Source organism: Chrysemys picta, chromosome 11 (assembly GCF_011386835.1).
Source record: "Chrysemys picta bellii isolate R12L10 chromosome 11, ASM1138683v2, whole genome shotgun sequence".
Lineage (NCBI taxonomy): Eukaryota > Metazoa > Chordata > Testudines > Emydidae > Chrysemys > Chrysemys picta.
This window is the reverse complement of record NC_088801.1, coordinates 73,569,876-73,597,194: the sequence shown is the minus strand read 5'-3', so window position 1 is coordinate 73,597,194 and position 27,319 is coordinate 73,569,876. Positions and strand designations below refer to the sequence as shown.

At 39.8% G+C, this 27,319-nt stretch overlaps 1 protein-coding gene across 35 annotated transcripts in view; it reads right to left on the bottom strand.

Moving 5' to 3' along the window:
* AGAP1 (ArfGAP with GTPase domain, ankyrin repeat and PH domain 1) overlaps nucleotides 1–27,319 on the bottom strand; it is a 653,489-nt gene that overhangs the window by 51,077 nt on the left and 575,093 nt on the right. For all 35 annotated transcript variants that reach the window (XR_010591412.1, XR_010591414.1, XR_006175449.2 and 32 more), the window contains 3 exons: nucleotides 20,843–20,997; nucleotides 18,455–18,545; nucleotides 10,307–10,529 (listed from right to left, as the gene is read on the bottom strand). Coding sequence is in view for 28 of the 35 variants with exons in the window: in XM_008172585.4 (XP_008170807.1) it covers nucleotides 10,307–10,529; nucleotides 18,455–18,545; nucleotides 20,843–20,997 (469 nt within the window). In the remaining 7 variants the exon portion in view is untranslated. The remainder of the gene's footprint in view (nucleotides 1–10,306; nucleotides 10,530–18,454; nucleotides 18,546–20,842; nucleotides 20,998–27,319) is intronic.

The following is a 27,319-nucleotide window of genomic DNA, read 5'->3' as shown; positions in this document are numbered from 1 at the left end:
GTTCGCATGGCACTAGTGTAGCTGGTGTCGCAAGATATTTCCATGCCAGATTCATACGTCCCTCCATGCTTCATCCACCATTCCAGAGGACATGTGTCCACGCTGATGACTGGTTCTGCTCAATAACAATCCAAAGCAATGTGGACTGACGCATGTTCATTTTAATCATCTGAGTCAGATGCCACCAGCAGAAAGTTGATTTTCTTTTTTGGTGGTTCAAAAAAGTAGTTTCTCCATTGGAGTGTTACTCTTTTAAGACTTCTGAAAGCATGCTCCACACCTCGTCCCTCTCAGATTTTGGAAGGCACTTCAGATTCTTAAACCTTGGGTCAAGTGCTGTAGCTATCTTTAGAAATCTCACATTGGTACCTTCTTTGCATTTTGTCAAATCTGCAGCAAAAGTGTTCTTAAAAAGAACAACATGTCCAGACTCATCATCGGAGACTACTATCGCATGAAATATATTGCAGAATGCGGTTAAAACAGAGCCGGAGACATACAATTCTCCCCCAAGGAGTTCTGTCACAAATTTAATTAACGCATTATTTTCTTAACGAGCATCATCAGCATGGAAGCATGTCCTCTGGAATGGTGGCCAAAGCATGAAGGGCATACAAATGTTTAGCATATCTGGCATGTAAATACCTTGCAATGCTGGCTACAAAAGAACCATTCGAATGCCTGTTCTCACTTTCTGGTGACATTGTAAATAAGAGGTGGGTAGCATTATCTCCCATAAATGTAAACAAACTTGTTTGTCTTAGTGATTGGCTGAACAAGAAGTAGGACTGAGTGGACTAGTAGGCTCTAAAGTTTTGCATTGTTTTGTTTTTGAGTGCAATTATGTAACAAAAAAATCTATATTTGTAAGTTGCATTTTCACGATAAAGAGATTGCACTACAGTACTTGTATGAGGTGAACTGAAAAATACTATTTTGTTTATCATTTTTACAGTGCAAATATTTGCAATAAAAATAATATAAAGAGAGCAGTGTACACTTTGTATTCGGTGTTGTAATTGAAATCAAAATATTTGAAAATGTAGAAAACATCCAAAATATTTAATACATTTCAATTGGTATTCTATTGTTTAAAAGTGCGATTAATCGTGATTTTTTTTTGAGTTAATCGTGTGAGTTAACTGCGATTAATCAACAGCCTTAATATACACACACACGTAAAAGTCCACAAAATAATCCACTATTCTGATGCAACTTCAAAACAACACTGACAAAGGCACATACAAACATAATGCATGAGATCCTTTAATGAGGATAACCTTCAACAATATCTTCACATTCCTTTATCAAGTAAATTCTGTCCACCTGCCCACTGCTACTATCCACAAACCATTTCAGTATTACACCATTCAAAATCAATTTTTTAAGTGTGTGCTTAAATAGTATCAATAGCAATTAGAGAGGAAAATCCTGATTTCACCCTCAGATCCGGTTAATTGTTGCAACATTGATCTACTCTAATTTGACTTCTCACTCCAAATTAAACCCACATTACTGAGGTAGGGATTGAGGGCAAATCACCCCCCTAGACAATAAATTTAATATTGAATACACTTGAAAAAATGGAAGTTGTTGCAGGATCCATACCAAAAAGATTTTTTTTCTTCCTGGGAGTAATTAAAAGATGCTTTTCTTGACTAATGATCCCCCTGTTTAGAAATGGGAAGTCGATACTCCTTCAGCAGCAGTCCACTTCAATTTGTCACAATGCTCCAGAAGTTTGAACGGCAGTTCTCAGGGCTGCTGATAATTGCTGGAACCAATTACAAGCTTTCTAAAGCTGACCTAATCAGGGGCCCATGGACAACAATCAGAAGGCCAGCTGTTCACATTTTCTTTCTAGTTTCACAAATTCTACCATACTGTCCCCCTCCCCCCTCAGCAAAGTTTCCATCACACATTTCTTTCTTTCCTCATCATTTTCATACAACTGTCCTTAGCCCAAACTTCAGCTTGTATAGACGGTGGCTGCTTATTTACTCAGGAGTGCTTCCTTTAGGGAGCACATTACACCCATGTTCCCATAGCCTGCACTGGCTTCCAATTTGTTTCTTGGTTCAATCCAAGATGTTGGTTTTGACATATAGCCTCTAAATGGTCTGGGGTCCTTGTTATCTCACAGACTGTCTCTGACCCCTCAAGTAACACTGTAGACATTAAGATCAGCAGAGGTGTTGGAGCTAGCAGCCCCTGGTATAAAGCAAGACTGTCAGTGGCAGGACATTTTCAGTGAAGAATCTTCAGTGTTGGAACTTATGTACCCCAGTCTGATACAGTCTCCATTTGTTGATCTTCAGAACATGTTGGAAAGCCTGTCTGGTTTCCAAGTCTTCCTCAAAGAGAGGTTTGAGTGGGTTGAGAAGGAAGAATTTTAATTAGGAGGTTTTTGGTATTGATACTGGTTCAGCTCAATTTTGCATGTGTATCTAAAAAACATGTTATGCATGCAGCTAGAGTCCTGGATAGGCACACTTAACTAAAGTGTATAAAACGAAATGTTTGGGAGATGACAGTCTTGCCCTTTCCCACTTTCTGGGAAACGGCTTTTCACATATTCTGTGTTTTACTACTGACCAGCCCACAATTCTATCCTAAAGGACCTGCATGTCTCACCCCCTTACACTCTTTCCACAGAGGACAAATGCATGGGACTCCATGTATGGCCAGTCAATGATGCTTCTTAACATGGTGGAAGGACTGCTTTTGAAATGGTGTCCAGCACTTTCAGCTTCTGGGCCAGTGTGGAAGAGACTGGAGAGAATGTCTTTACTACAAACTCTCTGTCTCTCTCTGACAGGCTTGGTTCCCATCTGAAGAAGTGAGGTTTTTACCCACGAAAGCTTATGCCCAAATAAATCTGTTAGTCTTTAAGGTGCCACCAGACTCTTTGTTGTTTTTGTCTTTACTACAGTACTTCCTAAAGTTTTACCTCAATGCTGCCTTGAGCATCCTTACATAATGTACTCTATTTGTGGACCAGAATCAATCATTCTTCCCCCTCCTCCACCCCAAGCCTGCAGGCAGCCATTGGTAGCTTCACGTCAGACAAACTATACTATGAAATGGTGAAACCCATGTAGCTCTGTTTTCCTTAAATCAACACTTCCTTGCACCATTTCTTCTGTAAGTAGTATTATTTTGGGAACCATGCCTGTCAGAGAGAGACAGAGTTTGTGTTTAATTTCTCTTATTTAGGGTTTTTTTTTTCTGGGGGGGGGGGAAAGGGGGACAGTCTCAGACTTTAAGGTCAGAAAAGACCATTGTGATAATCTCTTGTAGAATGTTTAACCCATTTTTTTCAAAGTGAAAAGACAGGACATCTGTGGATGTGGGGAGCAAAGAAAACTTTTGGTGGGGCTACAGAGGTTCACACAGGAGAGTTTTAGCAGCTGGGAGGAAAGAGAAGGATGTCCAACTCCTCCATACTCTATACAGGTTCTTATACTGCCCTCATCACCACAGTACAGTAACTCCTCACTTAACGTCATCCCGGTTAACGTTGTTTGGTTATGTTGCTGATCAGTTAGAGAACATGCGCGTTTAAAGTTGCGCAGTGATCCCTTATAACGTTGTTTGGCAGCCGTCTGCTTTGTCCACTGCTTGCAGGAAGAGCAGCCCGTTGCAGCTAGCTGGTGGGGGCTTGGAACCAGGGTGGACCGGCAGCCCCCCATCAGCTCCCCTAAGTTCCCTGTGCGGCAGCTGCCCAGCAGGCTATCAATTGCTGGCAGTTCAGCTGTCCCTCCCTCCACTGCCATATGCTGCTCCCACCCTCTGCCTTGGAGCTGCTCCCCGGAGCCTCCTGCTTGCTGTGCAGGGAGGAGGGGGGGGGGAAGAGTGGGGCTAATGTCAGGATGTCCCCCTTCCCCGCACTTACCCCATCTCCATAGGGCAGGGGACACACACGACAGGGCTCAGGATAAAGGGAGCTTCCTGGCAGCAGCTGCCATCTCAGCTTGCTGATCTACTTAAAAAAGCAATGTACTTAGAGTGGGGTCAGTGTACTTAAAGGAGCAATGCGCATCGCTCACACACACACACGGTGTGTGTCAGTCTGCCATGCTGTCTCCCCTCCCTCCATTCGTGCTGCCTTGTAGACATTAACAACGAGTTAACCCAATTGCTAGTTCATCATTTAGCAGTAAGGCATTCCCTGGAAAATATCCCACCGAGTTCGTCGCCTCAACCAAGCTTCACAATCATCGTTGCTGTGTACCAGTATTAAATTGTTTGTTTAAAACTTACAGAGTGTGTGTGTGCGTGTATAGTCTTTTGTCTGGTGAAAAAAATTTCCCTGGAACCTAACCCCCCCTATTTACATTAATTCTTATGGGGAAATTGGATTTGCTTAACATCGTTTCGCTTAAAGTCGCATTTTTCAGGAATATAACTACAACATTAAGCAAGGAGTTACTGTATCTGAGCATCTTCCAGACGTGCATTAAGTGACATGAGTGACACAGCATACATGACTGCCATCTGTTTGTTCTCTCATCCTCTCAGCAGGGGGAGAAGTGTGCACAGTAGCATTCTTTAAAAATTAAAAATATTCTATACACACACTCACACAGAGCTGTATGTTTATGTTAGAGCAGGGGTTCTCAAAGTTCATTGCATCGCAATCCCCTTCTGACAAAGTCTGAAGTCTGAGCCTGCTTGAGCCACACTGCCCCAGGCGGGAAGGCCAAAGCCCCAGGGCATCAGCCCAAGGTGGGGGGCCTGTAACCTGAGCTCTGACCACCAGGGCTGAAGCTGTCAGGCTTGGGCTCGGGTTTCAGCCCAGGTCCGAGCAAGCCTAATGCCTGCCCTGGTGACCCCATTAAAATGGGGTCGCAACCTACTTTGGGGTCCCGAACCACAGTTTAAGAACTGCTGTGTTAGAGAAAGCCAAAGGCAAAAGAAGCGTGCCTTACATTCAGAGCAAAAGGTGATGAGGTTTGTATTCATCCTTCATTTGTTGCCTGATTTTATGGGAGATTAATAGATAATATGGGTTATAGGCTCGCCAATTAATCTGATCAGAAGATAATAAAGTTCTTGTCCCAGAATCAGGCTACACAGAATTTGCAGGGACCCTCAGGATATATGACAATGAAACTCACACTGAGAACAAAATGCAGCCTTAAGCCTTTTATTGAGATAAATGGAATAGTACATAAGAACATAAGAATGGCCCTATTGCGTCAGACCAAAGGTCCATCTAGCCCAGTATCCTGTCTTCAGACAGTGGCCAGTGCCAGATGCCCCAGAGGGAATGAACAGAACTGGTAATCATCAAGTGATCCATCCCCCGTTGTTCATTCCCAGCTTCTGGCAAACAGAGACTAGGGACACCATTCCTGCCCATCCTGGCTAATAGCCATTGATGGACCTATCCTCCATGAATTTATCTAATTCTTTTTTGAACCCTGTTATGGTCTTGGCCTTCACAACATCCTCTGGCAAAGAGTTCCACAGGTTGACTGTGCATTGTGTGAATAAATACTTCCTTTTATTTGTTTTAAACCTGCTGCTTATTAATTTCATTTGGTGACCCCTAGTTCTTGTGTTATGAGAAGTAGTAAACACTTCCTTATCTACTTTCTCTACACCAGTCATGAATTTATAGACCTCAATCATATCTCCCCTTAGCGGTCTCTTTTCCAAGCTGAAAAGTCTCAGTCTTATTAATCTTTCCTCATACAGAAGCTGTTCCATACCCCTAATAATTTTTGTTGCCCTTTTCTGAACCATTTCCAATTCCAATACATCTTTTTTTGAGATGGGATGACCACATCTGCCAACAGTATTCAAGATGTGGGCATATCATGGATTTATACAGAGGCAACAGGATAATTTTCTGTCCTATTATCTGTCCCTTTCTTAATGATTCCCAGCACTCTGTTCGCTTTTTTGACTGCCGTTGCACATTGAGTCGATGTTTTCAGAGAATCATCCACAATGACTCCAAGATCTCTCTCTTGAGGGGTAACAGCTAGACCCCAACATTTTATGTGTATAGTTGGGATTATGCTTTCCAATGTGCATTACTTTGCATTTATCAACATTAGTAATTGAATAGTAATCAAATAATAATCAAATAACCAATTACAAAAGCAATACTAGCAGTACATGTGGTGTTATATACTATAAAGGTTTCTTGATTAATATACTCACACCCTTCCTTGATAACCTAGTGACAAGAAACAAAAGACCAGCCTTGCCTCTGGCATGCCAACGGAGTTTCATGGTCCAGGTTCCTCAAGTCTTGAGTGGAAGGTGAAGAACTTAAGAACTAACAGGATGAACTACCAATCAGCGAGCGGAACCTACCAAACATGGTGGGCTGCCCCTCTTATAAGGCCTGAGCCCTAAGTGCCCTCCTTCCATGTCCAAACTTAATTTCCTCATCTACAAAAATGTTAGGGTATCCTTACTCTATAGGCTGGCATGTCCGTGTGTATTAATGACATATCCATAACTATTAGTGACCATTAGCTCACCCTCACCTCTGTTATTTCTGTTCTAACTGGTTGTTTCCATGTTCTTTGTGGTGTATGTGTTAAGTCTGAAAAAGGCCAAGAACTTGGGTGGCCTTACCTACCAACTAGCTCTAAACATGCCCATTTATCTATGTTAAAGGTCACAAACATATATCCTGTATGCTTTAGCTCATCACCACCTACCTAGGGTAAAGGTCTCAAACATAAGTATGTTAACTTGCCTTAGCTTAACATACAGGATGTTGTCTGTAGGTTCCTTGCGTTACAGCCAACATACTTTAATACAAACTGCCAAAATACTCTAATACAAATCGATAAACCCATTATAACAACAAATAACAAACCTATAATATAACAAATGATTAACCTCATAAGAAAAGATATATAGGCAAGCAAGCAGGCTAGCCCTATAGGCTACCCATTGCTGTGAGAGTTAGTTCCACAGTTGTGGGCTGGCATCTCTAGAACAGATGAGCTTTACAAGTATGTAGAAAGTTCCATTCTGCTAGAGCGAAGTTGTCAGCCATGGTCCTCATCCCTTACCTCTCCCCAGCCAATCTACTCCCACCTGTTTTCTAAATGAAACCCAGGACATGTTACCGTGAAGGGTGGAATGGGACAAAACACTACGTATCCTTCTGACTCTTTTCTACTGTTTGTTCCCCAGTGTTATTCTCTCTTCCTGCATTTCCTAGCATGTGTCTGCAGGCCCTGCTCAGATGCTAGAGGGGTATGTGGCAAGCAAGAGGGAGTGTGGGTCAGTGAGCGAGGTGAGTGGAGTGGGAAATGTGAGAAATTAAGCATGTCTGTCGGAGAGAGAGGAAGTGAGTGGGATGGGGGAAGTGGAGCTATTGGTGGGGCCATGAAAGATGAGTGACCATGTTGGGGTGGAGGACGAACGGGTAAGTGCAGGAGGATGAGAAAGCAGCGAGGCACTAGTGATTCCCTACCCCCTCTGTCCGATGGAGCTTCTATGGCTCACTAGGACGGGGAGCCACTAAGCTGTGAGTGTATGAGCTGCTGGCATCTCATGTGCCAGCCAGCAGACCTCAGGTTCTGTGGCGCCGAGTTGTGTGAAGGACCAGTAAGCCGTAGTGTGTGGAGGGGAGCTCATGCAGCACTTCTGTTATGGCTCAGAGCAGACTGACTTGCCTTCTGCAAGTGGTTTCTCCTTCTGCTCTCAGCCTCCAAACCCCCATGATAAAGTCACCCAGCCACTACAACTCATAACATCCAGCTCTCCATCTAGATTTCTGCTCACCCCTCCAACTCCATAACCTATCTCATGTCCCATCACAGGACTTTTTCCTCAAGACTCCACGTCCATACTAGTGTGTCTGGCTGTTGGCTTTCTTTTGTGAAACTCAACTCAGGAGTAACACAACTACTAGCTGAATAATTTGTTATATTTAAAATTCTAGTGCCTAACTTATATCCAAGAGGTGGTGAGTAAAACTGTGAAACTTCAAGTATGATTATGATTATTTTACACCAGATGAACCCAATTAAATGTCACAGAACAGGGTTAAACTTCAAAATAGGAGGATTTTAAAATTTTTCTTGTACAAAAGTTATTAAATATTTTACTAAAGGCCATCAAAAATGCAATTGTCCCACAATGAGTTACTGTTCCAAATTTTGAGCAACAAAATCTTTAATTAAAGTGTGTAACAGAGGGAAGTTAGTCTTGTTTTAAGCTAAAATTTCAGCACAACCTTAACTATGCTGTTGCTACCAATGCCTCCATTATATATATTTATACATACACACACGGAGCCTAAAATGAGCATTTATAAATGTGCATGATACCACGGTGTTCAAAAGTATTTACTTTTTATTTTTTTTTAAAGAGTAATTAAGTTACTGACAAATACAAAAACAGCTGGAAAACTACACTACAAAATACATACGTAAAGGAATTGTGAAGATGCAGGGACAGCTTAAAATAAATTCTAAGTACGGAATATAAAGAGAAAATGCAAACCTCCAACCAAGCCACTGTCAAAAAACGGAATTATTTGACTTCAACACTAGTGTTCTCCTTCCATTGAGATCTTTTTTGGGGCCTGGGTTTACCAAGACAATTTTTTTCATTTATTATGTCCAGCCTTACAGCAATCTTTAAAAATACTGTGAATTGAAATATTGAGAGTGAAGCCTATCTTTAATATTTGGAATCGATAACTCTTTCCAATGCCTCATTATTAAAGATCTATAGTCAAACAAAACAACAAAACAGTGTCTTCAGATTAAGTCTACAGTTATTAGATAATGCTGCTGATTTAATAACAATATTTTAAGATAGATCTAGTTTAATTTTTGAAATTCTTAATGTATTTGATGTGTAACAAATATATGCACACATATACAAGTTCTATGCATATGAACTCCATGTGTATATCCGAGTATGCACATATTTAGATGGACAGTTGTGTATATAAATAGCCCGATTAATACACTGCCTTCATTCTCTAAGATGAACCAAAGGTGGCACCACAAATTCATTTTTCAGTGCTAACGAAATAATGCAGTAAGAGATGGTTGATTTTATTACAGTCAACAGGACAAATCTATTTATCTTGTGTAGTAGGAGGCACAGGTATAGATTCAGTTATCCTTTCAGTAAATCTAGTATTAGATACAATAAACTCCAGAAATGAAGTATATGCATTTAAAAAAAAGTAAAAGTACCCTTCTGTTTTATTCTCTTACATCCAGGAGGCAAATACTGACAGCAAGTGCTAAACCTCCATCATAATATCTGATACCTGGGGACTAAACGGTGCTCAGATGCAGTCAGCTCTACACGCTAGCCCCCTGGAGTGTGGCACTGTGACAACTGCAACACATGCACTTCTGAAGGCAACTTAAAAGGTTGGACTAGCTGGGCAAGGTAGTCCAGGCTCCTCCTCATGTCTGAAATCTGCTCTACTGGTAGAGAGACTGCCAGTGGTCACATTGCTTTCCCCAAGCAAGTATTTCTTAATTGTTCAGTGTGAATATCAGCTCTTACATTTAACACCCATCACGGTTAACTTTTCTTTCTAAACCATTTACACTTTTTTCTAAGCCATTTGCCACTGATAACATGGATGCAATACAAAAATAATCTTAGTTTTCTTTTAGGATAACAAACTATAGTGAGAGGATCTTCTGTATGCTGACCTATGATTTGTAGATAAAATATTGTTATGGAAAAACATACACTTACCCAATAGATTGACTCCTTGACATACATTGCATAAAGAAATTAAGCAGCCTCATTTGGAACAGAACTCTCAAAACAATAAGAGCAATAACATCTAGCCCCAAGAATTCACAGTTAGGTGTAAAAGAAGACAGCAATTTGCTGGGTTAGCTTGTGACTATGCACATTGCTAATTACAGTAAAGTATCCAGAGGGTCAGATTTACTGGTTTATCAAAAGCTAATGAAAATGATGGAACAAAAGTTTGGGAGGCTTAAATTTCCCACTCTTTCCAAGACTTCTAAACTGCTGAGGCAGCCTTGGCAAGCACAAAAGTTACCAAGCTCACTCAATTTTGGCACTTTTTGGTCAGACTTCACGTTTACCTGACATATGCTAAAATGGCGCCTGAACTTTGGCTCCTGGAAGTCCATATGTAGGAAAAAGTGCTAATACCCAGCAGGCTCCCCTTGAAGCGAATAGCCTTGAAAATCAGGACATAGATTTAGATACCTAAATATGTATTTATGTGGCTAGTTTTAGATACTCATTTTTTAAAATCTTAGTCACAGTTTTGACATATGGATGCCTTGTACACAAAAGGGAATAAACAGCCTACCTTGTGGAGTCTGAAGAGGGTTTCATTCGTCCCTGGCTACTCTCCTCCCAGACACTGTTTGCTAATTCGTTCCCAATGGATGACATCACCTTGATGAGTTCTATAGGCCAATCATCCAGGTCAAGTGACCGGACACGTGACAAGTGCGTGCCAAGGTTCCGGTGTATACCTGAGCATTCAATACACATGAGGGCTCCCAGATTCAGACTGGCCCAGTCAGGGTCTACAGGAAGACAGACACAAACAATCACTAAAAAAACCAAAAACAAAATTCCTTGTGACACATTCTAAACCTCTCTCAGAACTGAAGAGCTTATGGATAATGATTTTGGCTGGGGAAGCAAGAGGAGTAATATTCAGGTCTCTTGGTTTCACTGCACTTTTAGGAAGCCTGACAGGAAGTGTAGGCAAAAGTTTGGTTCCTAGATCTAGCCCTCCCAATCTGCCATTCCTCCAACATACCCTAAATGAGTTGACAAGAAATAGTGGTTGTCTCAAAGGAAGGCACATGCAACACCCCAACAGACTAAGGGAACCTGTGATTCTAAAGAGAAAAGAAGCAATAGGGAAGATAAAAAGAGGGTAGCAGGTAGCTCAGATGAAGTGGTAGAAAGCCCCTCCTTGGGAACTGGAACCACTTGTAGCCAATTACTACAAAAGAAAAAGTTCTTTGATACAATGTTGTTGTTGCTAACTATATCAACTCCCTTAATAACCATCTATTTCATCAACTACTTATGACTTTTACATCTAACATGCTGAGGGGTATGTGTTCATCTCTAAGATCAGGGAGATAAGTACGAAGATGAAAATGTGCAATTTTTTTTTAGTGTACTAGCAAGAACAATTCTACAGGAAAAAAATTTCTCTCTCAAAAGACAAGGCTATGACAAACCTGGCAAAAGCCAAGAAATTCAAAGTCATTTCCCAAGATGTTTCATTTTTTATAACCATGCTATGTTATTTAAATGTAAGTTTGTCCGAACCTCTCTTGAACAAACATTAATTTTAACACATGCAATGAAACACTTCCAAGGGAGGATTTTTGGAGGTACTTTTCTTGATGTCAGATCTTGTCTACCTTTCTTTTCCTGGGAGACACTATGGAGATCTGAAGAGCTAGTATGATATCACAATATCAAGCAGAAAAAACCTGGTTCAAAGGGCAGGAGATTTTTATTCACACTGTGTACATTTTAACACTGGTCAGAAAATGGATTTCCCCCACTGATGTAGGAAATTTCAATAAGAATTATTTTTTTCTGAATTTTCTGCAACAGAAACTGAAAATTTTTCTGCAACTGAAAGCTGCCAAAAACTGAAAATATTTTCTGGTTTTCAGACAAAAAATTTGGGTTTTGGACAAAAATTCAAATATTTTCAAGGAAGGCAGACACTTTCTATAAATTTTTTTGTTTAATTGAAAACTCAATTTTCCCTCCAAAAAAGTTGATGGAAATGTTTTGAACAGCCCTAATAAAGAATTAAAAAAAAATTAGTTTAAACAGAAGTACAGAATTATTTGTTAAAGTTTTATTGTCACTCCTAGTCCTTTGATTAAGTGTTGAGAAAGCGCAGTACAAATCTTAGATTTCCAGTGAGTCCTGTGAAAACAAGGAAGACAAGACTTGCTATTCCTTTCATGCATTCTTTGTACATCATACAGGATCTACAAAAGGCACAAATTATTTCCCCTCCCTCACCCTCCAGTCATCTTTAAGAGATAATTTTCATGTCTCAAACAGTACGTTGGGGGACTTGAGCAGTATTGAAAGTTAGCTGAAAAGATTTTAAAAAAGTAATTGTTTAAGGTCTAAATTAGTAAGAGAATGTGTGTTAGATTACAATTTACAAATGATTGCAACTTGGAATAAAATCTCTTTCACTGACCGGCCAAAGCCCGAGTTCAGGGTTCTGTGTTTCTCCGACAACACTGATGATATTGCTAACACCCAAAGGGGAAACTGCAGCTCCACACTCTATTTTAGGTCTTGTGATACTCAGAAGTGAGGATATATAAAGTTTCTTTTCTGACTACATGAGCAAGCAGGGTGGGAATGTGGATCTATATAGGCAATTATCTCAAAGAACCAAAGTTCTTCAGACGTGTCTGCACTGAAAGATGATCAAGTAGTAATAACTTATAAAGGAGGAGGTTCTGAGGAGTATTTGCTAAATAAAAATGGCAAGACAGCTCTTCTGTACTGGGCATCATATCAAATAACCAGATTAAGTGAACAGTGGTGCAAAAAACCTCAACAGAACTGCAAATATCAGCATTTCTGTGACAGTCATCCCTCAAGTATGTGGTAAAATTTGCTTGAGATCTAACAGAATATGGCTCAGCATCCTCAAGTTTTGGAGTTAAGGCCATAACATTTAATACACAGTCTCACCCATTTAAAGACTCTCTCTGAGTACAGGTGGACTTCCCTTAGATCTATCCTCACAAGCCACAGACTCTATCAAAGATGGGCAAATATGTTTGTTCTACAAATGCACTCTCATCATCCACACTATATAATCTGGCCTCCCGGAGTAGTATGTCAGATTTATGAAAAACTATTAGCACGTTTATAGTGTGTTGTAAATGAACATATGAAACCATCATAGGCCTTGATTCAGCAAAACACTTAAGCATGTGCTTAACCCTCAATGAAATACACCTCTACCTCAATATAACGTGACCCGATATAACACGAATTCGGATATAACGCGGTAAAGCAGCCCTCCAGGGGGCCGGGGCTGCGCACTCCAGCGGATCAAAGCAAGTTCAATATAACGTAGTTTCACCTATAATACAGTAAGACTTTTTGGCTCCCAAGGACAGCGTTATATCGAGGTACAGGTGTAAATGGGATTTACGCACATATGTAAGTGCTTTGCTGAATCAGGACGTTAGTGAAGAATTTACAGTATTTTCTTATGAAACACTGAGATACAGTCCTCAGGTCTTGTATCTCTCAGGCCTTGGCTACACTGGCACTGTACAGCGCTGCAACTTGCTGCGCTCAGGGGTGTGAAAAAGCCCTCCCCCCCCCTCCCCGAGTGCAGCAAGTGCAGCGCTGTAAAGTGCCAGTGTAATCAGTGCCTGCAGCGCTGCACGCTCGCTCGCAGCACTGCAAGCTATTCCCCTCAGAGAGGTGGAGCTCTCGCAGCGCTGGCGGTGTGACTACACTCGTGTTTCACAGCGCTGCCGCGGCAGCGCTGTTAATCCCCAAGTGTAGCCAAGGCCTCAGACTCTTCTTTGCAGAAGCGATTGCCACTCAAAATGTCTCCAGGCTCCGGTGGAAAGGAGAACATTCTGCAAGAAACTCAAAAGGTGGCTTCAGCAGATTTATTTGCCCCAAAATTAAGACTAGAGCTAGCTCAAAACGAGCTAGCTCACAGTTAAGGAAATATTTAGCTTAGTCTTCTCAGAGATCTTTTAATAATTGCACGTGCCAAGACTAAAGGTCTCTGTCTTGGATCCCCGATGGCAGGATGACAGGAGACCTAGACTGTCTTTGAGCATTGTTAAATTCACCTTCCCTATCCTTTGCTGAAGAAATATTTATCTACTTCCATGGACAATGGCAGTAACATCAAAGTAGAGTACCAAACTCTAATACAATCAAGAAGTCACTAGAAATCTTTTCAGGATGGTATCTCGAGTTTCAATAGCTAGAAAATATGGTCATGTATGAAGATTACAGATCTTAAGTGAGTAGATAAGGACAGACTTAAGAATGAGATGGCTGAGGTCCTTGGAAATGACTCCAAGAAAACCCAGGCTGTTGACCTCAGTTCCAACAAGAAAACAAAGAAAGGGACGGGACTGAATTAAATAATCAATTCAGTCCCCAAAACAAAGTTTTGCAAGCTTGGAACAAATGGTCTGATTTTTTTGATTCTATGAAAAAAAAAGCAATAGTGTTGTTGATGACCTTTGTTTCAATGTACTCTTCTGAACAGTTGTTCTCAAATGAATTTAAAGGCAGACATCAGGAACTGATGGGTGAATGATATGGAGTTCATCATGTGTGATGCTCTAAAATACAAATAAGAGCACAGAAAAGCTCTCTTCTGAAATTTAACATCGCAGAAGTGCCACTGACCTCTGCACTTCCAGCATGCCACATGAAAGTGAGTATTTCCCTTGTAATTTCATGCCATGTGCTGCAAAAAAAGGTTCACCGCTGATATAGGGTGAAAAAACATACCTATCAAGTAGAGCTTGATAACTGACAAAACACATGCTGTCTTTTTCAGAAGGTGCAAATCAAAAAGACTTTTTGGACCAACCTGCTTCACTCCCTGTTGATACCGCCTATAATCCTGGGGTTAGAGTATTGTAAAAATACTCAAAACCATTTGTATGGACATGATTGGTTCTCTTCTCCTTTTTGGATACAGCAAGACAATGCTAGAATGAGCCAAAGGTCTTGAACTGTTCAAGCAGAGTTATATTTATTGGATGAGCTATTCTTCCCTTTTGTTTTTTCTCCAGTATGTCAAACAGCAAATGTGACCTCTGTAGAACTATTGGTATTTCCAGATTAAAAGCTTCAGCACATGTATAAGAAAACTTGTTCTGAAAACTTTTGAAATCCACGAGAGATAATGGTGATACAAATACTTTTGCATCAAGATGAAGGAGATGCTCAGAGTCATTATCCCTGCCAAAAAGTTCCTCCTTCTCTTCACCTGGAAGAGAACCACAATCAGATTGGTGGTAATCTAAAAAAAGGGCATATACACCTCTACCCCAATATAACACGACCCAATATAACAAATTCTGATATAACGCGGTAAAGCAGTGCTCCGGGGGGGAGGGGGAGATGCACACTCCGGTGGATCAAAACAAGTTCGATATAACGCAGTTTCACCTATAACACGGTAAGATTTTTGGCTCCCGAGGACAGCGTTATATTGAGGTAGAGGTGTAGTACCAAGATATTAACTGTCCCAGCTCCTTTGGATTAGATGATTTGCCCTGTGCTGAACTGCTGCCACATCCATTCTTCTTTTTTCTTCATTATGATCTTGGAGACTCTAAGCTCACTGGACCCATGACTCTCAGGAGCTTCTTTGAAGGCGTTGGACCTGACTCAGATCTACCCTTGGATCTCTCCCCATTGGCCTCTTCATGGAAAGAGCCAAAGCACTTTGAGGCACAGAGTCAGCTGGGTTTTCCTCAGCAACACCACCTGTCTTATGTGGCTCCTCGAGAAGGAAGTCAAAGCAGGGATTCCAATTCCTTTCATAGCCTCTGGGATAAGGCAGCACAAGCTGTGCACTGCCACAACAGCGTCCTTCTGAAACACAGCAAGTACTCTGGTCTGGCAATGACATCTGAGTCATGCAAAAGGTACAGTGTTCTGCCCTGGACACCTATTTTATCACTCTGTGCTGACATGGGAACAGAATAGAAGGGCACTGATAAAACCTAAGTCCAAGGCTTGTAAAGAGCCAGGCTGCTGGAACCCGGCAACGGTTATTCCTAACCAATAAAACACAAAAGTAGTAACGCCAATAGAACCTAAATCACTAAAACCAACTGCTAACAAGGTAACTGATGAGAACACTGGAAAAACAGGATGAATGAGGATTCTGATCATGAAGCTGCTGGTGGTAGTTGAAAGGAATTGAAGGCTGGTTGGGGGATGCAATCTCTTAGGCTACATCTACACTACAGGGGGGAGTCGATTTAAGATACGCAAATTCAGCTACGTGAATAGCGTAGCTGAATTCGACGTATCGCAGCCGACTTACCCCGCTGTGAGGACGGCGGCAAAATCGACCTCTGCGGCTTCCTGTTGACGGCGCTTACTCCCACCTCCGCTGGTGGAGTAAGAGCGTCGATCCCCGAGAGGTCGATTTCTACCCGCCGATTCAGGCGGGTAGCGTAGACCTAGCCTTAGGTATCCCATTGCTTCTGAATATTTGGATTTGTGTGGGTGCAGACTTGGCCCATAATGGTCATTGCTTTCCAAAGTGTTCTGAGCTCTAGTGTTTGGAGTGCATACATGCCAGAAATGGGGACCTACAAAAGCGAGGCTTGAAGAAAGAGACTTTGGCAGGCCCAGGAAGGCAAAATGCTGTTTAAAGATGCTCTCTCAGAATGCATGCTTGAAGAATTCCTTTTCAAAATAAAAGCTTCACATTTAATGGTGACCTGGAAATGGAGACTTTTAACCACTTGCCCCTCCCACAGAACTTCTGAGCTAAGTCTCTGAGTTCGCTAATAACTGACTGCTTGAACCTTAGCAGCCAGGTCTATGAGGTAGACCTGTGAAGGTATCATATACCCTCGTCTAGCCTGTTCTGGGCAACTGGAGTGAGGTTTTAGTGAAATCCTATAAAAGTAAAAAAGCAGGAAAACAGAATTTCACAATGTAGTTTACTGACATACACTAGTATTTTGAATGAACAAAATACATATTTAGGCAGTTTCTCAGCACTCGTATAGAAATGAGCCATTTTTGCATGTATATTTTATATATTTCACTTGAGCTCTATTAGTCGCTGAGTAAATCTTAATGTTGATAACCATAGTGACAGAAAAGATGCTTTAACAAACAATTGTTTTAGTCTGTCTATGATAGAATATATCCTAAAGCAACAAACCCATTAGTTTATCATATATATTCTTCTTTTTTGGATTACTGGCTTATAGAATGTAAAGTCCCTGTAAAAAGTATCTGTAAAATTAACACCAAAGATCTATGCAGAGCAGGTTAATGCGCTGCCTTGACAGTATCTAAATTAGGGCCCAGAGCTCTAGTACTCAGTGTCCAAGCCAGCTAGGCCAACACTACAGAACCAGCATGCTCAGCTCCCGGCATTACTCTTGACCCACTTTCAACAACCTATGAATATCTGATATATTTCAATGTAAGCAATGTCAAACCTTCCTTAATTGCAAGGAGGCATTGGCATGAACTGGGGCCTCTGAAGGGGCAATGAAAGGAAGAAAACAGAGAGGATCTTAATGGACTCTACTCACATTTCTAAAAAGTAAAAAAAAGTAACAGGGACATTTACATGTTTTCGTTACACATTAGCTTTCTATTCTAAATGCCCAGTAGTCTCTTGATACCCACATCCCCTCCAAGCTACGTGAGGAAGAAGCAGGTTGATGGGATAGGGTTATGGTGAGTTTCTTGGTGGGTTATTGAGATCAGTTTTATTGTTCATTATATGGACAGTGTATTAAGTGTGAAAACTTCTGCATTACTGAATTGTTTTAAGTCTAGGGAAGATGCTACAAAGATTTAAGTTGATAACTAAATAGACAAGTTTATAAAACAACGGGTCTATAAAATATCAGTTTTAAGATAAAAGCACAAAAAAGCAACAGAAATTACTAAATTTTCATTTTTGGTCCTTGTACAATTAAAAGAAATGAGTATGATTTTCAAACATAAAAGAAATAAGAATTTTCAAATACCCTTTCGTCCTATTTCTCCAATTGATTGTTTCTCAGCTGGGACCTTGTATTGTTAAGTTTCAGCCCTGAGCTAATTTTTATAGCTGACTTACAAACCCCTAGAAGCAGGGGTAACAAAGAGTAGTGAGAACAGCACCTCTGAAATTAAACTGGCCAATCCTTTGCTAACTGTTAGTCCATATATTTTAAAAGAATTCAGAATTTAAAAAAAGCACTACGAGAAAGAAATACAAAATCAATTTTGTAGCATTCCACTACTAGCGAATGTTTTATTTTCCTTTGTCAGTAATATGAAAACTGCAGAAAGCTCAAGCAAAGCTTTACACATCTAACAACATTGCTAGGGCACATGATTTTTTTTCCTTATTGGAGGACAATGGTAGCATCTTATGTTGAAAAGAAATATGAAACAAAACCATTTTTTCCTCAACTTCGAAGACAAAATGTATGAACTCATGTGTAATGTGACAGATGAAATACGGGCGAAAAATCAGGGCTTATAATAACATAGCATGTATTAATAACAAATTAATGTAAAGTAAACCTGACTAATCAACCTTCATAATGAACACCAAGCTTGCAAAGGGATGTGGAATACAATACCAAGAGGGAAAGAATCAGAACAGGTGTTCACGTAACCCTGGACCAAAGAGAATGCGTAAGCTTTATAAAGCCAAGGATAACAACAGTCCTTCTATAGCAATGGCTATACTCACCTTGTGCCTCGCAGTCCACACAGTGAGAATTGCCTCTGATGTTTCTTATTGACTGAAGGGCCATGGCCTCATTCTGACTTGTCAGTCGGGACTGTGTATATTTAAAGAAACACACACACAAGAAATAAGAACCCAATGAAAAGGTTTAGACACACAATTGTCAGCAATGTGAAAAGCAAAAAGAAAAAGAAAAAAAAAGAAAGTTCAGATCAGGGTTGAATGAACATGATCAGGGAATTGGACATCTTTAGTTTGCTTCTCAAAGAGTTGATCCTTTGGCATCTTTAAGTACTGCAGCTCAGTGCCTGACAAGCATAGCTACCCATTTTCATCCATATTTCTGACAGCTCAAACTTTTATTGAAGCTCCCTGCATAGAACACAGGAAGTCTGTGCATTTATGAGATATTGGACTGCACTCTGACCAATAATGGGATTGTGTAGAGGAAAGCTGAGCTGAAAAATGAAGCACAGCATTCATGATCACATGTAAAGTACTTTTTGGAGATAAATTATATAACTTTATTTATAAACCCTTTTTTTTTTTTTTTACTGGTATGTATGCTTGTGTACAGGAAGACTAAGGGATAGTCTGCAAAGGAAGCTGAACTGAAAGCCTTTTATCATCAAAAGATCAGATTTAATTAGGTGGCTACAATGGGTGTTTCTTTCCACTGTGGCCTGCCCATAACCTCTACTTTGACCTGGAAAGACAATTGCCCATGTAGAGGTAGCTTGGCCTCAAAAACCAGCTAAATCTTGCAATCTCTCCTAGGCAGAAAGTGCGAACTGCACCAAATTATTTGCCACTGAATTAAATGAGAGCTCCATCAGGTCATATATATGATAGTTTCACATATATACTTCTGCTCTGTCAACAGGACACGGAGTACTGAGATAATATAATTCATTTCACTTATGCCTTCCAAGTGCTTCTTGAGCCCTACTTCCAGAGGTGAATGATAAAAACTTCCTAGAATATCAGGGTTGGAAGGGACCTCAGGAGGTCATCTAGTCCAACCCCCTGCTTAAAGCAGGACCAATCCCCAACTAACTTCTCCCAGAAAACCTCCATACAAATATAACTTTTAAGTGGTTTCTTTTTTGTGTCTCTCTTGCCTTTATATAACCAAAACGTAATTCTCTCTTCAGTTACTGTGTTAAATATTCAAACCAGCATTCTTTACCTCCTATTATATTAACATTTTGTACTAATGTTCGCAGCGTAATTTTCATTGTCATCTTGTTGTAATGTACTGAGCTCAATGAAGACAGGCCAGAGAAATAAATGGGCAGTGATTTTTCTCCACCTCAGATATAAAAAGTCAATTTTTTAAAAAATGGGAAGTAAATTACATTACTATGATAATTACTTTGGTCTGGTTTACCCTGATTATAGAAGTAATAAAAAAAGCCAGTCATTTCAAAATATAGGTCCCCTACTTAATGACAAAACAGAATATAAATCATTAAGAAGTTTCTTTACATGGATAGCAAAAGGATCTACAGGTCTGTGAAAAGAATCTCCCCGCTCACCTCTTGTTTTCTAGTTATTAAATGTTTGAAAAATCAAGAGGCTCAAGAATAGCAAACTGTCAGCCCTCTACAGAAAGAACCTGTGGGTTGGGGGAGGTTTTTTCAGAGAAAGCAGAAGAAATTGCTTGTGCCAAATATGAACGTGATGGGGGAAGCCTATCCCCAGGACACCATAAAAAGGACCAGGCTTTTGCTTCCTGATTGGTTCCCCCTGAGACTGGCCTAATAACAAAACCACAAAGAATGAATTACATTTAATTCAAGGAAAGAAAAACTACACAGTCGCTTCACAAAAACAGTATTTGGATACAAGAATAATTGATCATTACTTCTGAAATGTGTACCACCTTATACACAAGTCTTCTCCTACTCACAGGGATAGCAGTGCACATTACTATTAAGTAATCCAGAGCATTTAATGGAATACTGCCATGGAGAAGCCCAGTAGCATCCAGTAGAGATTTGGCTTTAAATAAGCTGTTCTTTTCTCAGCCCTTCAAGGCTTTCCCATAGACCTCCCCACCAAAATACAGTTTGTATTGTTAGAGCAAATGTTCCAATCAAAAGATTAAGATTCTACATCTGAAATTATGAGAGATGGAAAAGACAAAAAAATAAAGAATAATTTAAATGATTTAAATATAAAATCAGAATGTGCAACAGGATAAAATATGTCTCATATTGAATTATTTTGGAGGCATACAAATTTGCCTGGTTTACTTTTCCTTAGCTGTGTCCAACAAGTACACGGACCTTGCTGAATATGTTTACTTTTCACAATACCCTAGATCCTGAATTCTCTCTAATGATCAATAGCCCTAGCTCACTTTCAATGTGATGTTGTGCACCTTACCTTATTCTTACTGCTCTCACACGACTGTAAACTGGCCAGGATCTGACTCTCTATGGCTTGTACCCACGCATCTCTTTCTTCATATGTGGTCGCTTCAAAGTGCCAGGTCTGGCCGGTGAGGGAAACGATAATAAACTCAAAGTTTTCTTCTTGTTCTGAAAAACAGCAGTGGGATGAACAGTTTACATTTAATGAAACCAGCAATCAGCTCTAAAAACTGTCTTACTTGGACAGAACCTCTATGGTGTTACACGCAAAGGCAAGTTTGCACATCTGATTCTAATCCAAACACATTTCTCCTCTCGTGAAGCATCATGTTTGCCAGAAAATGCCTCAAAGATTTTATAGCTTTTTATTTGTTCTTTCCTGGCTTCATAAATTTATTTCATGAGGATGAAATACCAACTATTTTAGGGAGATCTGTAAATTTTAGTAAAAAAACCCAGCCTAGATTCCGCTAAGCCTCAGAGGTAGCTAAGAACCAATATTTGAAGGGAAATCAGTCTCTTGTAAAATCTGCTGAAGCACTTAGAAAAATAACTTAAGATGAATGTTCTACTGAATAAAAAAATGTTTAATACAAATCCTCTGGAGTAAATTTTTCTCTCGTGTAGATGTTATATGTATGTATCATATACAATATACATAATACATTTTAAGTGTACACACACATGCACATACACACAGCTGATAACCATCTTGAATAATCTTTTCTCCACAGCTCAAATAAATTGCAATACAGGATTAATATTAGTTCAATACTTTCTTCTCAGCAGCTTAGGGAGACTAAAGGAGCAGTGAAAATGATTTGAGGAGCCAACAGAAGGGGTCACTGGACTATCCAAGGATAACAGGAACATAAGAAAAATACTTCAGGGCCAGAGGAACACACTATAAGAAAGTATCAGCGATACTGCAGGGATGGACACACAGATTCCAAACACACTTGGGACACCCAAAGCCAAATAAAAAAAGTCAAGGAAGCTGAACAAAGCTCAAGGAATCATTGAACGACTAGAATAAAAGAGTACAATGTACCAGTGAACATAAAGTATAATGGGTTTGCTTTAGAGAGACTTATACATTTACAGCCAAGGAACTTTTGCGTTATTTTGTCATTCATAAACACGTACCGATAAATGACAAGTCTAAAAATCAGTCCATTTAAATACAGCTTTAGTGCTCACTGGAAATCATTCCTTCAATCTCTGGGCAACAGTTTTCCCCAATAAATTCAAACTCCAGTCCACAGGCCAAGTGTCCACTCATGTAAATTGGTGGAGCGCCACTAACTTCATTACAGCTTTGCCAATTAAAAATCAGTAGATAATTTGGCCCCAAATTTAAGATGCCCAGGGTTCACTTTCACTTAAATGACCTGTCCAGGATGGGTCAGGCCCAGCCTGGCTCACAGAAGAGATCTATCAAAAGCTGGTCAAAAGTTTCCCTCAGGCGCAAGTCAGCTTTGAGATAAGGCCTGTGATTGCAAGGGGAAGAGAATGCAAACATTATTCTGTGGTGAATCAGGACACCTCAAGTTGGCCTTTTAAATCAAAACATAAGGGGGGCAAAAAAACCCAGCAAAGGCTTATGAAAGCCATAGCTGTTTGGCAGGCTCATATTTGTAACCAGCTGCGGCTTTCAGAAGTACTCCCCTGGGGCTGGCCCACAGTTTGAATTATATGTTGCAATTATTGATCATGATGCCACATCAGTTAATTACAAGGAGTCCCAACTTTGTGATTCATTGGTTTGGCATCAAAATATTGTGAATTACAACTTTTAAAAACATGATTAAAAAAAGAGAGAGAGACAGTCCCTCCTATCCATGCAAAACAATGATATACTGTTTAACCTACAAGTAAATCTCAAGGGATCACTACTTTACACTACTACATACATTACATAATAATATACTACCCCGTTTCCCCCTACACCTCAAAACAGTGTAGCCAGAGACCACCACCCAGGAACCTCAGGACTCACGTGACACCATGCCCCCTCTTGTCATGTGAGCTCCAAGAATCTTCCCACTTCTAAAAAGTTAACAAAAATCCAAAATAAAAAAAATCATGGAACTAATATGGCACTAGGAAATCACTACATTATGCACACTGCTTGCTTGTTATATCCCTTGCCTCTCACCTTTTTCTGTCTTGCTTATTTTGATTGCAAGCAATTTGGGGCAGGGATTGTCTCTTACTCTGTGGCTATGTCTCCATTACCAAACAGGTGAGATTTTTACAGCAAGATAACTAACATGTATTTGCTATCCCACTGTAAAACCCTAGTGGAGACAAGGCACCTGTAGTTTTTACCACGAGGTAGCTAGGTGAGGTCAACATTCAGTCCTGGCTATAGTTGACCTCACAGTAAAAACTACAGATGCCATGTCTCCTCTAGGATTTGGCAGCAGCATAGCTAAAGCACATTAATTATTCTATGGTAAAAACACACCTTTTTTAGCAGTGAAGGCATGGCTTGTGTCCTCAATCTCTGTGTGCCTAACACAATGGGGCTCCAATTTCAAGTGGGTCCTCTAGACTACCATCATCACAAATAACAATTAATTTACATAAATACTGGAAGGAAGACTTCATAATCTACACATGTGGTGCCATATAACTTTAGTGGGAATTTGCCCAACGAATGAGTAAGAACTGAAAATGAGCTCAAGAACTGACTCAGAGAACTGTAAGGGACAAAATCAACAGTTTTTCTCCTTAATTTGAGCCCTGATCCTACAAATATTTCACTAATGCGGAGTAGTCTTATTGACTTCAGGAGGCTTACTCAAGCAAGAATGAAAGCATGAAAAGGATCTGAAATCCAGCCACATTTAACGGTAGCTCTCATCAGGGTTTATTTATTTAAACTTCTGTAAGAAGATTTAACTCTGCAACCTCTTAGTTGGACATCTATATAACTACTCCTTCGCCAAAACAAGATGGGTAATGCCAAAATATATAGCCAGATTCATGTTACATAAAATACTGCGTAACCTGCATTTACTTCTCACAGGTCTTAGTGACATCAAACTCGTGTGATTATGTCATCCAAGCTGCTTTCTTTAATGATCAGATCGTTGTTCACATCTCCGATATATAATCCTTATCAAAACTAAAGTTACATTAACAAAATAAGTTACCTTACAAGTGCTATTGAGGGGGAAGAGAGCCAGAACAAAGAACGGGGAAGGCTAGTTGAAGAAGAGAAAGGGAAGGATCAAGCACCTGTTTTAGCAGCTTCCTGTATTAATAAGTCCAACTTTGAGAGTTTATCATTACTACTCTTTTTAATGGTCTCTAAGTGATTAATAGGACTTTCCTTCAAACATGCAAGTATTGAAGAAGAATTTCTAGAGGCCCAGTGGCACCACCTCTGCCCCTTAAGAAAAACCTCCTGGTGTATATTCTATAAATAGGCTCCCATCTATTTGTACAAGAGAAATATATCTGCACAGTTACAAGATGTGTTGTCAGAGAAGTGAGAAGCAACAGCGTATGGTAAAATTTTCAGTAATGCCCCTTTCAAAATGAAAAAAAAAATGCATGTTATTGGCACTGAGGCAACTCCTTTGCTAAGTATACAGAAGGTCCTGTGGAGATCCCAGAGATCTTCATAGAAAAATAAAAACTGAGGAGCATAATGATACAGAGGGGAGATCCCTTCATACATAAGAAATAATTGATTTTTGAACACATATACAAGTTATGGAGCTGTGTGGACGATAATCCTACTTGTAATTCAACTATATTTTAACTTGGTATGGATTTGATAAATCTCTGCTAATTGCCTGGTGACTCAGATGAAAATTAAAAAACATGTATGATTAAATTCTCCTACCTTCCATTGGTGATAGCCTAGATCATACTATGGCTAGAGAAGCGAACTTCGTAAGTGGGAACAAGGGATTTGGAATTAGGAATAAATTCAACAATTCAACCAGTTTTATATCCAGTACAATTTGGCATCAACATTTGATTATGTTTAGGTATTTTATCTGGTTTTCTGACAGAGCCAACTGCTCTCTGATTACTAATTATTCCTCCTCCTTCCCCAGTCCCAGAATCATAGTCAGCTCTGAACATCCATAGTCAATGGCAGGGAATTTAAAATGGGAGTAGTTTGCAGGCAGAATGTAGTCCTCACACATTAGTATTCAACCATCATGTTGGCTTTGCATTAAAGACTTTACAACAATTCCTGTTATATTCTAGGCAGGCATTCTTGGCAGCCAAGGTATTGCACACACTGTATCCCTTTCTAGACAACCAGAAGTTAGAATCTCATTTGGCCAATGTGATTTTCCATCAACATGTGTCTCAACTGCCAGTTTTGCTTTTCAGGAATATTTCAGTCAAATTATACATTTTTCCTTGTTTACAGAAATGTCTACCAAATGCATTATGTTCAAAACAATCTATTAAGAACATTACACGGTGTAGTACAGAATCACCTTTTGGCACATTCCATTTTTACATGGAAACTTTTTCCAAAGAATAGTTTTTGACACACAAATTTCTTGTTTCATCTCCTGACCCTCTTTGCTGTGATCAGATGACATTGTGCCAGCTGCCATCTTGGCTGACTCACTGGGGTACGAACTGGGAACCTCCAAAGCTAAACACAGAAGTCTCTGGCTAAGCGCCATACTGTGGGCTGTAATAGACTCACACCCTTTGTGGCTCAGGCACAGATAACACACACAACCAGCAGGTTATTACATGTATTCCCATCTTGGTAAAAGGGGCTATGTAATCTTTTGGTCGGGCTACAATGCTATTTTGGTCTGAAAACTTGCCCAAATGTTCACCACAACTGGCTGAGAGAAGCAGTCCATGAAGGAAGTGGAAGTCCGTATTCTTTTTCCCATGCCCTCCACTTCTGAATTTGCTCCCCACCCCAGAAAAGAGGGGAGGAGGCTAAAAACAGAAGATCAGAAATAACTGCACCAGCTGAAGATTCGTCTTATAAGAAGTTTTCTGTTTAAACTATTCCAAATATGGTAGACTATGGTTTCAAACCTGTGATCTTAAAATAACAAATAATACAGCATATTATATGTTACTGTGATTACACAAAGCAATGCCTACAGAGCAAATGCATGCGCTGCTACGTAGTGTATGTTTAAAATTTTTAAATACTACATACACAGTCAGAAGAATCCATGTAACAAAATAAAATGAAACTGTTCGGTTTTTTTATCCAGCAATATTATACGTTGAGCTGTTTAAACCCCTCCAAGCCTAATCACAAAATTTTATTAAACAGTTTTCCATGTTTAACAGTTATTCATAGAAAGGTCCACTATAATAGTATTTTAGCACCATCAACCTGTCGAAATCAACCTGCCCAATTACTCCAAACTACATTAATAACACCGGATATTACTCTAATTGTGTCCAGTTTCTATGCAGACGAGGTCCCACGGGGCTAATTTTGCATCCTCAGGGGCAAGCAACTCAGCCATCAAACTGATTTCACAAGGAATCCCTCCTCATTACACAGGTCCAGGCTGTCAAACATTTTTTTTTAAAAGGTTAATGGGCCAATCAGTCATCAATTATTTCCTGGAAGCCTAGCAGACAAAGGGTTAAAGTGCTAAAAAACAGCTGCAATTGTTTTACATTTGGAAGTTGTTGTCAACAGGAGATGTCTGACAAGAATACCTTTTTGGATTGGAAAACAGGAGTTGGACAGAACTGGAGGGAGACACGTACGTACGGATTAGAGTGCATCATAATTAAAGAGTAATGCATCACTGTGATGCTTTTTCAAAGAACCAATGAGAACTGGATATCCAAGACAATGCATATAAAAAAATCTGTAGAGTTCTCTTAAGTTTCAGTGTAACAGCTGCCCTTCATGTTAGAATATCACCTCTTATATTGCAGATCTGGCTTTTACTATTTTCCTACACCACCACCTTTGGTTTTTAATTTTGCCTAACTCATCTGCAGTTATATGTGGTTATTAATTACTTTCATTGGGGCAACAGGAATGTTATTGTATCAACAACCCACCGACCCTAGGAAAGAAAGAAATATTCCTTATATACCAAGTACAACACAAGTGAAAATAAACATTGATACACCATATATAAATGGATAACACGTCCTATGGATTCAATGAAATAAGGCTTGCAATAGGTTATAATGTATTATTTCAGGCTACCTCAGTGGACGGATCCCTTAACGCTTTCCTTTTTGGATAAACTTTCTTCTTTGTCAAGACATACCTCTGGTATCCCTTCTGTGTAAGCCCATAAATGCTAAGTGAGAAATGTTTCCCCAATGGAAAAAAGACGAAGGCAGTGGGCCCACAATGAATGCCATGTCTTACTTCTTCTAACATTCTGATAGGAAGTGGAGAGGCCTAATTTGATTAATTATATGGAACATGGCCAATGCATAAGATTGACTCAAATCACTTTATATTCATAAAGGCAACACCTCTTCCCAGAAAACTTTTCAA